The 16,870-nt window shown below is 42.8% G+C and overlaps 2 protein-coding genes across 4 annotated transcripts in view; one reads left to right on the top strand and one right to left on the bottom strand.

The window, feature by feature from the left end:
• RTN4IP1 (reticulon 4 interacting protein 1) overlaps positions 1-8,181 on the top strand; it is a 56,976-nt gene extending 48,795 nt beyond the window's left edge. For all 3 annotated transcript variants that reach the window (XM_040474293.1, XM_040474296.1, XM_040474292.1), the window contains exon 9: positions 7,259-8,181. In XM_040474293.1, the coding sequence (XP_040330227.1) occupies positions 7,259-7,366 (108 nt within the window). In that variant the 3' untranslated portion in view covers positions 7,367-8,181. The remainder of the gene's footprint in view (positions 1-7,258) is intronic.
• A 480-nt stretch (positions 8,182-8,661) lies between these two features.
• Positions 8,662-16,870, bottom strand: part of CRYBG1 (crystallin beta-gamma domain containing 1) — a 185,933-nt gene continuing 177,724 nt past the window's right edge. Inside the window, exons 19-22 of the mRNA XM_040474289.1 lie at positions 15,065-15,188; positions 14,473-14,631; positions 12,816-12,978; positions 8,662-10,425 (exon numbers count right to left, since the gene is read on the bottom strand). Of these exons, the coding sequence (XP_040330223.1) occupies positions 10,337-10,425; positions 12,816-12,978; positions 14,473-14,631; positions 15,065-15,188 (535 nt within the window). The 3' untranslated portion in view covers positions 8,662-10,336. The remainder of the gene's footprint in view (positions 10,426-12,815; positions 12,979-14,472; positions 14,632-15,064; positions 15,189-16,870) is intronic.

Raw genomic sequence — 16,870 nt, 5'->3', positions numbered from 1 at the left:
ATGGGCAGGGAAAAATGATGGAGCAGGACCAGCTTTACACTGTATGATCCATGCTGGGCCATTTGGAAAGAGCCCCTCAAGATGGGCTTTCTTGTGCTGGTACCTGCACACCACTTTGATTTTGGAAAAGAATGATTTTAGGACCTACTGGTTACTTTTTGTGCATTTAGTTTTTTTATTCTGTTATAGCCATGGAACTATATGATAGAAAATGCCCTGCTACTGTTTCCCAGATTCTGTGGTTTCAAGATTACTTGCCTTTTCTCGGACTTCTAAGTCTTTGTGTGTCCTGGGTGGATGGTCTCAGCCTTATGACTGTATGTAAGTGCCTCTTGGTAGGGTTCTTCCCATATCCCGCAAGGATGCTTATTGCTAGGAAGAAGGAAATGAACAGTCATTAAATAATGTGGCCCATAGTTTTACACAGTCTTTCATGCGATTGGAGCCCCATTATTAGAGGGGTCCCCGTCCTCCAAAAGTGTACTGTACAGTTGTGCTTGTCCCAGTATCTGCGCCAGGTTGTCCACGTGCTTACCATTGCTTTTTTGTATTCAAAATATTGTGGCTCCCCCTCTTTCTCTCTACCTGGAAATTACTATTTATGCAACAGAGAAGAGAGGTGATTTGTGTATATGTAACTATTCAATTTGGCAGATAACTGGTAGAATGGCTAAAAGAGGACAAGGTAGAAATAAAGATGCCCTTGATGTGTCCTCAAACGAGGGTGAGTGAGGAAATATTCTTTTGGCTTTTGATTCTTCTCTCTCCTGACCAGCGTTATTTGGGCTCAGGAGTCATTTCTGACAGTGAAGGACTCTGGGACTGTGGAAGTTGGTTTGTGACATTGGGTGCCGTGACGGGGTCAGCTGTGTTCTTGTGCATCCTGCATCACTCTGGGTGTGAGAGGGTGCCTGTCCATGCCGGGAAATTGGAGCAGGTAACAGAGCACGCCTACTTCTGTATTGTGTGGTTAGTGGAGAGTATTAAATTGAATGAGGACATTGAAGTTCTTCCAAGCTTTGGCTGAGTGTTTGGTGAATCTCATTGGCAGGTATCTGATGGAGGGACTGTAATTATTTTTTGACAGTGTGAAGCCATGAACCAAAAGAACCTGTCTTTTTAAAATACTTTTGAGTGTTTGAATACATAATACATTTACAAGGTTCAAAATCCGAAAGGTAGGAAAAGTTACTTCATGAAATCTTCCTTTGACTGCTTTTCCTCAGTCACTGAGATTGTCCTTGTCAGATACAGCCATTGTTACCAGTTTCTTGTCAGATACAGCCATTGTTACCAGTTTCTTGGGTATTCCAAAGATGTACCGTGTATCGACAGAGTGATAGAAAAGAATGATTTGTAATTACCACACCGAGCGTAACAGACTGCTACTGAAATTGTCCTTTATGCCTTACAGTTATTTTGCATTTTTTTCCTTTTTTCCTAAATACAATAAACATTTCTTGTTTTATATTATCCAGCGAGCTTTTTTGGGTTAGCATGCTCAAAGATTAGAAATAGGAAAACCTAGCACGTGTCTAGTTTATTGTCTTTACCCCACCCCCTCGTCCTGCCACTGTGTCTCATTGAAGAGAGAGGCCCCAAGAGATTATGTGACATGTTCAAGGACCCAAGTCTCTTGACCTCCAGGACCATTCCTTCAACCACCCTTTGCTGTCAGTAATAGTTAAAAATCAATCAATCAATTTCTCATATAGTCTTCGTTGTTTTCTGCTTGTTCAAATAGTCATCTAAACGTTTAGATAGATGGAGTTTGAATTGTATCAACAAAGTCTTTCTGTATTTTTCAGTGTCTTTCAGGCCAGCAAGGAGGTTTTACGGCAGATTTTTTAGACTGTAGTCAGCTATTGATAAGAATGACTGTGCTTTCAGGAAATATATATATATGTATGTATGTATGTATGTATTTGCTTGTGTATGCGTTTATTCATTTCCTATTTGCTGCTGTAACAAATTGCTATAAATGTAGTGGCTTGAAACCACACGAACTTACTATCTTGTAGTTCTAGAGGCCAGAAGTCTAAAATGGGTCAGCAGGGCAGTGTTTCTTTTGGAGGCAGGCTGCAGGGGAGAATCTGTTCCCTTGCCTTCTTCAACGTCTAGAGGCCACCTGTATTTCTTGGCGCAGTCTTGCATCACTTTGACTTCCACTTCCGTCATCCTGTCTCCCTCTGACTAACTGTCCTGCCTCCCTTTTCTAATGGCCCTTGTGATTACATTTGGCCCATCCAGATAATCCTGCCCATCTCAAGATCCTGAACTTAATCATGTCCTTGAAGCCCCTTTTGTCCTGTGAGTGATGATATTCACAGGTTTAGGGGCTTAGAATGTGGACATCTTTGGAAACCACTATTCTACCTACAGTGCATAAAGTATCTCAAAAGATACGAAAAAAAACTTGAAATATTGGTTGCCTTGGAGGAGGAGAACTAGATGGCTGGGGCTGAAGTGTGGAAGGGAGATTTTTCTTTGTGCCCTTTCATCTTTTTAACTGCACACATGTTTATCTGCACACATGTAGTTATTAAAGTTCTTTGATGTCATGTACTTAACATTCACAGATTTGTTTAAGATCCTAGGTGACCAGCCAAGCTTCTTGACTGAGCAGTGAAAGAGATATCTCTGTTTATTTCTTTATTTTAGTTAGCATTAGAATAGTTCCTATAAAACTTATTAGAATTTAATTCAGAACATTTACTGAGGGCCCACTAGTTTCACCTAGTAGGGTATGGAAATATGTGTTGGCCATGTTGAGTTACCTTCTGAACAGTGATGTCCACTGGAACTTTGTGCAGTAATTGAAATGTTCTCTGCCTGCACTGTCCAATATGGTAGCCAGTAGCCACATGTGGCAATTGAACACTTGAAATGTGGTTAATCCTTCTGAGGGACTGGATTTTTCATTTTATTTACCTTTGATTACTTTACATAGCCACATGCAGCTAGATGTTACCATGTTGGACGGTGCAGCTTTAGAGAAAAATGTAATGAGTTCTGAGGCAAGCAATTTCCCAGACCTTTCTTGAGATCTGTGGCCTTAGTTTAGCAAGGAATTACATTTTAAAACTTTAAGCTTCTTGCTTGCAACTGGATGTTTTCCCTCCATGGAGAGGATGTCATGATTAGGGATGGAATCCTGAGGACCGCTAGGAGAGAGTTCTCTTGCTGGAGAGGACAGGCACCTCATGGATCCCATCACCCTGCTGTTACTGCAATCTTTCTAATGCAGCTGATTGTTTCTGTGGAGAAACGTAGGCCAAGTTTCTCCTCTTCTGGCTGGAAGGAGTGCCTTTTCCAGGGGGACCTAGGGACAAGTCCTGGATACTTTCCAACATGGGAGCATTCACTCCTTTGGAGTGCACCCTCCATTAACCCTCCCCCACCCCCTTCTTACCACCTTTCTTCCTGCTTTGAGTTTTCTGGGACCTGAAAATTCCAGAAATAGCCAGTCCAAGCAAAGCCCACTTCTTTCTTTTGTCTTCTTCATGTCTCCTTAGTTCAAGTCCCCTTCTACCTGGGAATATGGAATTTATCTAGAGGTCGCAGGGGCATACCTGTCTAAGAGTAGTGCTGGAACTGTGACCCTGCCGCCCCTGCCTCTGGTCCCTGGTGCCGCACAGGTGTGTGGACTTGGATTTAGGCCAGGAGCCCTTAGGTCTCCCTTGTGTCTGTCATCTGTTCATGTCTCTTCACACATCTCGCCCTCTGAGATCTGCAGTTTCTGTGCCCAGTGGAAGCTGAGATTGAGGGCTCAGGAAGAGGTGGCTGGACTGTGGCTCACGCCCCCCTCCCCAGACTGCACCACTGCCATGCAGGATGCAGGACCCTCACTTTGGCTCCTGTGCTAAAAGCTCTGACCTGCATTAGCACTTAACCACTTGCACTCTGGTTTCCTAATCTATCCAACAGGCTTGCTCAGATATTTAGGTCCCTTTTAAGCTCTACCGTTGTGTATTTTAAGCTCTACTGTTGTGAAAATGGGGATTGAGGGGATACCTCTCTGCCTACTGTTCTGCCTGCAGAGATGGTGTCCTCCCTCCACCAGCTCTCCTGCAAAGGGTTTCTCTTTCCTCTTCCCCTCAAGGGGCGGAGAGTTTCTGCCTCGGAGACAAGGAGGCTTGCCCAGCAGCTGCAAGCAACAATATTCCGAGGCCACGCCAGGCAGTTGAGGTTCCCATCGTCCCTGTGTTCTCACAGAAGGGATGTCAGGCAGCAGGTGCCAAGTCCTGGGGTCTGGCTTTTACAGCCTTTGTGTAAGAAAGGTAAGGCACAACCAGGAGGGCCTGACTTTGGGTCCAAGACCGAATGAACGCTGCTGCCATGAGCGTCTCCCAGTCAGCTGCCGGCCCCGTGCATCTGCGTAGCGGGAAGTGTGGTGTGAGCCCACCCGCTTTATAACAGGGCTCCCTGTGCCGGCTGGACTATAGCAGTGTCATCACATAAATGTCCCCACCTCACTGGGAGTAACCTTTCTTTCCCCTCTCTGGATTTTGACTCTGATCTCTTTGTCCGTAACAAACAAGCATTCTAGGTCTGATGTGAGGCTATATGTAGACACTGCTCCATTATCCAGTTAATCTCCATTTGCTGTCACCTATTCAGCCAACAGTGGCATCTGCCTGCCTGTTGATCGAAAGCCTTTTTTTTCATTGTCACTTATGGGAACAGCTGAATGACTCATTATGGCCCAGTCAGCCCTCTGGGGTTATTCGGCACAATAGGCCTGACCAGCCAGATTAAAGTGTGCGGTCACTGCAGGCGGGCTGTGTCATCAGTTCAGGGTCTGTGTCTCCGGTCAGAGTTCTAAAGTGAGCACAGCTAGCCGAGCCTGGGCATTCGCTCTAGAGTTGAGCAGGTGGCTTCACGGTTCTCCCTGACTGATTGTAACACCGTGGCTGTGTTGCTTTTGTTGCCGGTGTTCAAAGCTCAGTGAAAAGCTGATGTTATTGCCTCCTTTGTTTCCTTGGTTTACCCTCAGGAGCCTGTTTTGTCTAGCTGCTCTGGGTTAGTGCCTAACATTTAGAGGGTAGACACTTGGTCAATCTTTGTGTGATTCTGAATGAATGTGTCTGACACAAGTCAGGGATCCTAAGATTAAGGCAAAAGGCTGCGGGGATTCCCACTCCAGTGGGCACTAAACTCACCTGGAAAGCTTACTGAAAATGCATGGTCTCCACCCCACCCCACCCCCTAGAGATTCTGGCTTAGTTGTTCTAACTGGAGACCAAGGACTCTGAATTTTAAAGAATTTTTTTTAACGTTTATTTATTTTTGAGAGAGAGAGAGAGAGACAGAACGTGAGAGGGGGAGGGCAGAGAGAGAGGGAGACACAAAATCAGGAGGAGGCTCCAGGCTCTGAGCTGTCAGCACAGAGCCCGACGCGGGGCTGGAACTCACAAACCGTGAGATCATGACCTGAGCCGAAGTCAGATGCTCAACCGACTAAGCCACCCAGGCACCCCAAGGACACTGCATTTTAAGCCTGCATTCAGGTGGTTCCTTTTTAGGTAATTAGCACTCAAAAAACAATGTCCCAGGGGCTTTAAAGAGAGTGATAGGTTCAGGAAGTTTCACGTGCGATATGCAGGAAACAACTTTAGTGCCTTCCATTTTTATTTACCAGAGGAGGCAGATAGGTTTCATTTGGGGAGCCAGCTCATGTCTGTTCCTAGTGACTGCGGAGTTGAAAAAGATTCTGAGGTCATGCTTAGCTTGCTGGGGAGGACTGTGGTTGTTAATCAGTAATGTCCCCAGTGTGGATGGGAGTGTACATGTGTACACGTGAAATTGGACAACTCATTTAACTTTGGGTCTTGATTTCCTCATCTGTAAATGGAAATAATACTGCTACCTACCTCATAATGTGGCCTTAGGGATTAAATGGGATAAAATCCATAGAGTGCTTAAAAGAGGACAATACATGCTGTTACTTCTGTCATGAGCTTATCGTGATTTGTGGGTACAAAAGAATTTTAAACTCTTTGGAGAAGGCAACTTTTGGAGCCCAAGATACTCTCCTGGTGACAGGGCTATAAAGTTCACATGAGAGGAAACTACTGTAGATGCCTCTGAACCCCACGAGAACACATCTTTCTAGTAAAGTGTATGCACTGGCTTATGCCTTCTGACCCCTCCTCCCTGTCTATGGAGCTGTGGGAGACAGTCCTCTGAAATACCCAGTGGACAATTACTGATTTCTGCTGGAAGTTTGGAAAAGGAAGAGTTCGGTTGGATTTTTGCATCAGGAGAGAGGGTACTAAGTGGGACGTCCGTTCGGAAGGAGGTTGCTGGCAGTACTAACAATACAGTAAACAGAACCAGCAGCATTCCAGCACTTCTGAGCTGGCCGAGGTGGCTTTCCTGAACATTCTAACCAGCTGCTCTGCCATTTGGCAAACCCTCTCAGGACAGTTCCACCCCGGACAGTTCTCCTGAAACCCAAAGAACCCATGTAAGATTCTTGCTTCCCAGTTATCTTAGTGGTTTTCACCTAGGTGACATTTATTAAGCGCCTGTCCTGTGCCTTACATTGCGCTGAGTGTGGGGGCTGGTGTGCAAAAGAGGTGGCCTGTGCCACAGGTACTGGAAGCTTGGGCTGATAGGCCAAACATTTAACACATTATAAAAAAGAATCTGCCCTTATTCTGTACACTGCCTACAAGGGGGCCACAGAGATACATACAGCAAAACCTTGGGATGCCCCGTTGGGTGTTTACCCTACCCAACAGAGTGGCTGAGACGAATACGCAGCTGTGACGGGCAGTCTGTGTGGAGGGCCATCCAAGTTCCATAGCAGTTCCGAGAGAATGTACTGCAAACTGGGGGGTCGGGAAGGGTAGTGTGAGACCTGGGCTGGGACGGTGGTAGAACTGACAGAGGGGCACAAATTCCCATTGTTCAGACGGTGATGAGTCGGCCATTTTGGTAAAGTGTGGAGTCTGTATGCGGGCAGAGGTTGGGATGGTGGTGGCCTTTGAATGCGTGGCTGGGAGCTGTGGAAGGGCTCTGCATAGGAGAGTGACACGACCCAGCACAGCTACCTTCCAGGGACGCAGTGAGGCAGGAGAAAAGACAGGAGTGGGGCCGCCGTCGTGGCGTGGTGGTCAGCTCCTCATCTAGGTGCGTGAGACAGAACCGGGAGACTGGCCTCAAGGGACATGGTGAGGACACCGTTGACCCATCTGCCTTGAAAACCTACATCTTTCCTCCCCTCCAATCAACTTCTTCTTGTGTCTTACAGATTCAGCCAGTTATTGAAAAAACCTTCCCTTTCTCTAAAGTTCCAGAAGCCTTCCTGAAGGTAGAAAGAGGACATGCGAGAGGAAAGACTGTAATTAATGTCATTTAAATAAACTCTCAGTTTGGTGATTGTTGGCTTATTTGGTGAGTGCCTCTCAGCCCCAAATTTCTAGTAGCCATCACTTTCCAGATTAGATGATGAGTTCCGTGATACAAGTTTAAAAATACAGACACCTATTTGCCAGTAATTTCTTGTTCTTTGAACTGAGCACAGAGAGTCCTTTTCTAGCCATACCACCACCCTCTCTGCACGTCACCCTGCTCGACATCCGTGCATTCTTGTTTGCCGAGAGGTCCTCTGACCCAAGCACCAGGGACACACGAGTAAGGAAGACATGACACGAAAATATCCACACTTGGACTTGTCTATAAAGTCAGCGAAAATTGCATTGTTTTTTTCAAGCTGTTTTTCACACCAGATTTGCACATTGTTGTGGCATCTTCTGTTCTAGTAGCTCAAAGTCTTTTATTAATGTTTGTGAGATACTAAAACTTTTGGCATATGGGTGGAGGGTGGCATGAAGAGCGTAAAGCTACTTAAAAAAGTGCTCACTGATGAATCCAACTGGACTAGGCTTCTTTTGCTTTACTGTGGTCGTAACCACCCTCAAAGTTGTAAATCTCTTAGGGTCACATATAAAAATCTAGCTGATTTGGTTGTTTAGTCTCAAGAAAATGGAAGGTGATGGTAAAGTTTCTAACTTTTTAAAACCCTTACATTTAGCATGAGGGCTAGGCCTCTTTCGCCAACTAAAACATGCTCCTCTGAGGACTCGTCCGTGGAAATTGCAACCCTTCTCCAGTTTCTCACCTTAAATGCCTGTACTTAGTTATCTCGCCAATAAGCCCATTGCAGCTTTTGAATCTCTAGTCTGTGACCTTCATTCAAGGTAAGTGTTTATTTCCTGTGGCATTCCTCCTCGCTCCTGCACCTTAGATACTAAGCTTTTAGCTTTGGACATGGACTTGAGTAACCTGATACTCCGTCTGTGCCTATTACACACTCATTTGGTAACACTGGATGAGGGCTTTTCTCTGGAATTGCTGGTCTCACCGGCCCAAATACATTTTAAGAGAAAGTAAGTGGTGTTCTCGTCAGTACTGGCCATTTCTAACTTCCGTGTGAACAGTCCCAGCACTCTTCTTGAGGGCGCCGGGGTGGTATAGTGAGGGGAGGGAAGGCCTCACTTACCCTCATGTCCTCTCTCTTCACCAAGGAGTCTGGAAAGAAACTTTTCCCCGCCGTTATCCAGCACTGCCTCCTTCCCCGCAGTCATCTGTGTCTAATCTGCCCCGGTGAAGCGTTGAAAGGGCTACTGCAAGGACGCTCGCACATCTCCTCAATACAGTTAACCAGAAACCAGTTTATTCGAGATAAATTCAAAACAGGCTACTGCAACATGACCCCAGCACACTGTAGTGATCCGCACAGAGGCCTAAAATCGGAGCTCCACATAATCTAAGAACAAGACCTGTTGGCAGCCGTTGGACACGTGCAGGTGTTCCTTTAAAACCCAAGATAAGCTACTGACCACAACTGCCTCCAGGAAGGAGCAATGGTTAGGAAGTGGAAACACTGGAACAGATAAAAAGGAAATGAGATTTGTTCTTCCTGTGACCAGAGCACCAGTATTAACAAGGATAATGAAATATGGACAAAAGGGAGAAGAGTCTATCCAAAGAATGTTTAGCAATTTTGTTCAAACGAGAATACACTGTTTGAACCTATGGGTCCGTGTATTGTCAGCAGTTAAACTATTTCATTTTTCATTGAGATGCTGCATTTTAGGGTTTTCAGAGTTCTAAAATTTGACCAGCCTTGCTTAAGGCCTCCTTTTGTTCGCGTTCTGGAGAGAATTGCTGGTCGTCATCTTGAACCTTCCACCTCTTTTTACCGCTACCAGAAGGCAGTGGCCGCACTCCATGCAGGCCTTGTGCCAATGCAGCGGGATAGGAAGGCAGGAAATTAGGCTAAAGACTTGAGTTTAGCGAAGGATTATATAACATTTACTTCAGAACTAATCGTAGATGAGAGGATAGGCTAGTAAATTAGGTCACGGTAACACTGTTCCGTAGCATCTGTAAGAAAAGCATTAAACACCACTTATTTGTGACATTCTAGGCCAGCCCACAAGTGGGTTAAAATAATCCAAATCCTGCTAATGTTAGCAGACCTGACAAGAAATCTTATAAATTTATTAACTTTTAGTACTAAGAAAATAGTATTTTGTTTACTTAGTTCCTTAAAGTGTCATATAAGCCTTTCCCCACTTTGCTATAGAGCATAATTGATTACAGAAAACAGTAGGACCAAAATTATTGGCCTGATACTTCTTCTCCAATGCTAAACAATCTTCTGCCTTACAAACTTGAGCTTTTCTCATTCCCTTTACTTTTTAAAAAAAATTTTTAATGTTTTTTTTTGTTTTGTTTTGTTTTTTTTGAGAGCGTGTGAGCAGTGGAGTCTGGGAGACAAAGTATCAAAGTGGGCTCTGTCCTGACAGCAGCAAGCCCGATGCGGGGTTCCAGCTCATGAACCATGAGATCATGTCCTGAGCTGAAGTTGGATGCTCAACCGACAGAACCATCCAGGTGCCCCTTATCCTTCCCTTTGAAGTGTAAGAGATTTGTAGGCCCACAAAGTATATTCAAGTCTGTTTCTGTTCTCTCCTGTCACTGTCTTTGGAAATAATTTAAAATGTCCAGAGTCTTGATATAACATTTTCTAAAAACACCCAAAAGCTGCTATTGAGGCAACCTTTTTAAGCAGCTGCAGAAAGGAAATGAAAGAAGGACAAATTATTGGTTTAAAACTCATTATATAGTCTTTTGAAAAGATGAGACATAGTCCAGGTCATGGCAGTGTCATTCAAGCGTGGATTTAGAGTTACTGAAGAAGGAGCAAGTCCACTTTCCTCTTGGCTTGTCTGTTACCAGTCATTTTTTTTGTTTTTGTTTTTTTTTTTACACGTAGCTGGAAGACCTCCAGAAATATTCCTCCTGCATTCTTTATTCAGGTTTATAGGACCATGGCTTCCCAGACTTGTGTTAACTTCTCTTTGCTGACAGTGTTGAGGATGATGTGATTTTGGTCATACTGTGTACCCCCTGAAAGAAAGAAAAGGCACATAGTAAAACGAAATGGTGTCTCTGGGAAAAAAAGCAGGGAGGAAAGCCCTGGAACACATCCCTGGGCAAAGAGGGTGAATCTACTGTTGGGTGTGTTAAAATCCCATCATAGGAGCACCAACTGCTCCTTCTCCTACTTGAGTCTTAAAAGCTAGTCCACAGTTACTCTTTAGATGTCTGAAACGAGGGTGTATGTGTGGGCATGTGTGGAATGGAAGAAAGAGATTGTGAAATATATTCAATGGTGGGATCATGGGTTTGAGATACCAGCGAGGAAAAAAGGCAGGCTGGAAACTAGTGGAATTGTCAGATGGAACAGGTTTTACATGAACAATGAAAAATGGCTTCATGAGGGCACAGGGGAAGTGGGACCAACAGCCAGATACAGGGACAGGGCAACACTCCTACCACTGGGAACTCACTTGGTGTATGAAGATTCATAGCACTTGAGATGCTGTGATTAGCATGGTCTCCGTAAACTCCCTTTCACCGGAATGTAAGAATATTTTCCAAGGGTGCCTACTAGATATTTAGATACTTCCCCATTGAAAGAAGAGGCCATGAGGCCATTTTTTAACATGAAAGTGTTGTCTGATTTTTTTTTTCCCAGTGTGGAATAAATACCTTCAAATACCTTATCCCTCTTTAGCGTAAGTCTCTGCAGCAAGGTCCTATCACCATGGACTCCATCGAAATAGAAATCTGTTCATGTAGATGTGAGGTAGTATGACTGGTATTGGAATCTATTGCATCCTCAGGCCAAGAGGAATTAAATGTTCTTATTCTCTTTTAAGCATTTACAAAATATCAGTCTAAATTTTCAGACCTTCTGGATCTCTTGTAAAAGGAGTATAATATCATCATTGATAATCCAGAGCCTCTGCACATCTAGGTGTTGCACAGAATACAAGAACAGGGTGCCTGGGGCCTTTATGTGTAAGTTTGTAGTGGGGGGAAAAGAAGTTACCACCACCACCAAATCCCACTGTCTCCATTAAGACACACATACTATATATTCCTTTGAGATTTGGGGATGTATGAAGATCACAGTGTCGTCTTGTTTCATTAAGATTATGGTATATTAACATTCTTTTTGTGTACATTACCTAATTAGAATCATGAAGACTAGAAAGTCCTTGAGAAAGGACATAGGAAGAATTGAGATCATACCAGACTTTCGATATTTTTAAAGCAAGGAGGAATCCTTTTCCAATAATAATACTTGCTGTCTACCAAACAACTCCCTCCCCAGATATCAGGAGATATCAGACCAAGCATCTTTCTTGTCACCTATAAGTCTTAGGGCAATGTTAGCAGGTAACAAATGGCTCCACAGCTGTAGCTAATGAAAATCCTAGTCTACTCCTGTACCAGAGAGGTATTTGTATCTCCCTTGCACAGGACGTGGGCCGTGCGGTTCTACTCCTTCATGTCCACAAGATGGCACCACTCTCCCATATTCTGAGAGATTTAAATTTAGTTTAAGGAGGCAAGTGACTACTGCATCTGGCTACCTTAAGTAGATATACTGAGAGTTCACAAACATACTCAAGAGACACTGGACTAATTTATAATGAATTTTAGGAAGGGACCTTGGAGCTTTAAAGCAAAGACCTACGGAGGAAGCTCCTAGAGTCCCACATTTCTTGTCAAGACTAGAAGCCAGGCATCCTTATTCCTTGTTGACTGCCACTGTAGCAAGTGGGAAAACAAATCCTATGGAGCTTCTAGAATGTACGCTCTCTGAAGCCAAGCATTTTTCTCCCCTACTTTGGTACCCATATCTAGCAAAGAGTCTGCCACATACTGGGTACCCAATAAAAATACACGTTAAGAGAATAAAAAACGCTCGATGAGACTAGCTCATAAAGATTACAAAACTGATCACATAACAAACATGATTCTATATTTTTCAAAAAAATGTTTCCAATTTAGTCACAGTTCTTTGATTTTGAAACTATCTTGTAAGGTTGATACATGCATGTGCATGAGAATCTTCCATTCTACTTGCGGAATCAGGGCTTTTTGTGATTTTTAATCTAACACTGTTACAAGAAAACAAAACAAACAAAAAAAGACAAATAGTTTGAAGTCAGCCTAGGTCTGCATTCCACCAAGGCACTTCTGGGTATGAGATGATTAACCTCTCTGACCCTCACTTTTTGGACTGTAAAATGGGACAGGAGGGCATACCACGGGGCTCGCAGGGTTGCTCTAGAGATGCCCTGAGCTCAGGTAAGTAAAGTGTTCAGCATTCAGCACAGTGGCTGGTGCACAGTATGGGATCTCTCACTATGCTCATTTTCAAAAGTAACTAGATCTTTAGTTGAGTACAGACAGACACAACAGAGAAAATAAATGATTCTTACCTTTGACATCTAAAACTAAATTTGGTTTCAACTTGCTATAGATTCTGCCATCCGACTTCATGCTCCAGAACTGACTGTCGACATTCTGGTCAAGGGCCAGGCCCAGTTTGGAGCCTGAGGTCACGAGGCTCCCCACGATTGTCAGGCAGCAGTCTTCTGCTATCTGCTTACAGACAGATAAGACTGCTTAGAGGTGAGACACATTCAAGGATCGTGATCAGTTCTTGGCTCAAAGCGATTTTTAAAGTTGTCTTAGTTGTAGTTTCATTTACTCCACATGAGACACTTTCGCCAGAGGAACTGGGATCAAACAACAAATACTTATGCCCTCACTTCAGATGACACGAGTGCCAGAAAGTTCAAGATTTCTGCCCTTTGTAAGGGAAACCTTAGAACATTTTTCCCATTCAGAAATGACAATGATGTGAGGCTGGGTCTGTGGCTCTATCTCCCCTGGCCTAACCATCTCTGCTTAGCCTGACCCTTCTGGAATGTGACTGCATTTCTAATTTGAAAGGCTGCTATAACACTGAAGTGGCTAAAAAGGGCATTTTATCATTTTAAAACATGAAATTCCAGTTATTCTCTTATCTTTCCTTCATGAGAAATGTCCAATAAACATTTCTAAGGCATGTTATCCAACTATAAAAAGAGAGAAAGAATAAAATACAAATACAGTGAAGTAGGTTTTCACGCAAATATTTTAAGGGTCCTTTTCAAAAACAAATCTATCCTTCATATATAAACAGTGTGTGGCAATCATGTTCATCTGACATGAACACATACTGCTACAGAAAATGCTTATGAAAACTATATATTGAGATTAAAAGTGTGGTAATCTAGGATACTTTATCTCACAGTTAAATAACATCACTAAAATGTTTATTAGAAATAACTGCTGAAAGGCAGTTTTCTTGAATTGTTTAAGATAATCGAAGCAGAAGTTGGCTTTTTAAAAATGCCTTCTAAATTCCAGCTACTTCTGTTTCTCAGGCTATTTCTTCTGTGCCTGTCTAAATATGACTTCCGCTTGCTGAAAGGATGATTCTCCCTCAAGCACAACAGACTCAATTAACAAGTGGTCCTTCTGCTGACTCATGGGGCACCGAGTTAAAAAAAAAATTGGGAGCAAACAGTCAAGCCCATAAAATCAAGGAGTTAAAGAGTATCTACAACAGAAGCATAAGCTTCTCTAATAAAGTCTTACTACATTCAACTTTTTAGCATCTAGTATGGCAGGAGTGATGCAAGAAGGAGATGGGCCATTATCTACTTTACAAGGTGTGATAATTAGGAAATGGACTGTCTTGTACACAGGGCATTATCTCTTCACCCTAGTCTGCGGGGTCCTCCAAAATCAACCAATCAAGAATGATTTGCCATAGTGCTGGGGCTTATTGAAAAAAAACTATAAAAGATCAAGGAAATAGGGGAGAATAACCCAGACACTTCCTTTTATTACTATATAAAAATCAAGTATAAATACAAATACTCCATCTAGGATAAGTGCTAGATTTACCTCGCATTTTAAGTTCCTTGATTGGTTCTATCAGCTAAAAAACACTTTCATGAAAACCCTTCTAATTTATTTACGAAAGTGCTCAGGAAGCATCTACTTGAAGAAAGATGCTATTTACAAACACTTGTCTAAGCTCACCCTGCATTTGATGCATCCTTCTTGGTAAATCCAAATCTGATCATCAGCACCAACATCTTCCATGACCTGTATTCTGAGAAGCTTCAGATCCTCTAAGTTTCCATTGGTGGACATGAATAACCCTGTTGCTTTGTTTCGAAGTCTGAAATAAATTCGTTTCTGGAAGACAGAGACCCCAGCGATAGTCATCTATAAGTTGTACTGTTAGAAGCACAGAATAAGCATTAATAGAGGCAGAAACCAAAGTGAGGTTGGATTAGAGATAACTGCTCTCCACAAGAGTCTCAGAGGGTTTAGGATCTTCTCAATGCAGAGTCTGTCAGAATTTCAAAATGCCGGGGGCAGGGAGCCTGCCTGTGGACAGCCCAGGGCATGGGACCCGCCATGTTTTGATGTTGGGTGTGGTAGCATTTCTGAAAGCCGTCACAACCTTTCAGCACCAGAAACAGAGCCCAAATTTAAAGGAGTGGGGGCGCAAAGGCCAAGGTTATACTTCAGATTTATACCGAAACTAAAAGGTTGAATTATGTTTACAATAAAAGGTAAAGATTGCAGAGAAGAGTACTTAAAGTCTAGAAAAGGAATAAAGTACCTGAGCAAAAGGTCGTAGAGAACCTATTTGGCGGCAGCCACTGAATTCATACCAATTTGGGACTTCTGCTGGTGACAGTAGGAACTGCCGACCCCTGTAATTGCCATATTCATAAGTAACCCATCTGGGAAAAAGAAGTGGAAAACCACAGTAAGCGGCAGTATCCCTTTAACAGTTGCCCCTGATTATATTTTTATAGTGCTTCCAAGTTTTACACGGAGCTTTATACTTTAAATATACATTGGGAGAGAAAAACTATTTTCTAAAACACTTAAAGCACCCATTTATTGACAAATAGCAAATTCTTGGTACATGAGTATGCCACAAAGATCCATTTTTTTTAATGTTTATTTATTTTTGAGAGAGAGAGAGAGAGACCATGAGTGGGGAAGGGCAGAGAGAGAGAGACACAGAAGTGAAAGCAGGCTCCAGGCTCTGAGCTGTCAGCACAGAGCCCGACACGGGGCTGGAACTCACGAACTGTGATATCATGACCTGAGCCCAAGTCAGATGCTTGACCTACTGAGCCATCCAGGATCCTATCTTGAAGAGAAATAGGTAAGTTTTTCCTCTAATAGGGCAATGAAATTCAGTCCTTTTTGCAAGATTGCCCTGTACCTCCTATGAGGTTTTTGTAAAACCTTTTCAGTTGTAATAATCTTATATTTAAATAGTTACTATTTGTAAAGTTCTTATTAGTGTGTGGCACATGATAAGTATTACATAGGGTTAAGTAAAAATAATAAAGCTTTGTTTAAAATGGGTATGGGGTGCTGGGAGCTTGATCAGTGGAGCATCCGACTTTTGATTTTGGCTTGTGTCATGATCCCAAGGTTGTTGGATCAAGTCCCGCATGGGGCCTGTTTGAGACTCTCTCTTCTCTCTCTCTCTCTCTCTCTCTCTCTCTTTTGCCCCGCCCCCAGTCATGCTCTTGCTTTCTCTCAAAAAAAAAAAAAAATATATATATATATATGTAAAATAAAATAAAAATAAAACGGGTGTAATCTTCCTCAATCCAGAAAACTGAAGATTCTCTGGTCTCTTCCACCTTAAGATGCTAGTGCCCACCCCCGAAGAAGTTAAGGTCATGGCACACGGCATGCAAGCAACCCTCTTCTCTGGCTGATCTATTACATCAAGGAAGAGTGTTCTCTACTTTTAGTCCTGGAACTTTAAAATGTCATCGTCTTAGTAATTTTATCATAAAAACAAAAAACTAAAACCATTTGGGGAAAAAAAAATCACCCATAATTCTACCACAGTAATAATCTACAACTGTTTTGTAAATAACTGTTGGCCCTTCCAACACTGATGCATACAGGGAGGCCATACCTATTGTTTTTATGAGGGAAAGAAATTTACTTTCTTATAAACATTATGTTGGTAGTCCTTGCTCACTTTTATATCTTACTTTCAAAATTGTCGTAACGTGAGAAAAATCTTCCCATGTTGGCCTTTAATCATTGTACACAGCATCTGCTATCAATTTCTGGGTAAAGAAAATCCAAACCCTTACTCTAAAACCAAAGGACTTGGTCTTTCAAAGGGAGAAGAAAAATCAGCTTCCTTTCTTACTTGCTAAAAAAAAAAGTGCTTAATGTGTTTACTGAGCACTGGTTTGCAAAGCATTCCCCTAGGAATTTGAGAGTACCCAAAGACAAAGTCCTTACCTTAAGTAAATTACAAATGTGGATGAAAAGATGAAATCTACCTGACACATGGCTTTTCTCAATAGGAAAAATATATTGTGAAGGAACATAATTATTAACCCTTACAGAAAATAGGAGGATAAGAGGTTATATTTCA

Source organism: Herpailurus yagouaroundi, unplaced genomic scaffold (assembly GCF_014898765.1).
Source record: "Herpailurus yagouaroundi ecotype Mexico unplaced genomic scaffold, PumYag 139, whole genome shotgun sequence".
Lineage (NCBI taxonomy): Eukaryota > Metazoa > Chordata > Mammalia > Carnivora > Felidae > Herpailurus > Herpailurus yagouaroundi.
This window is presented reverse-complemented; position numbering and strand designations above follow the sequence as displayed.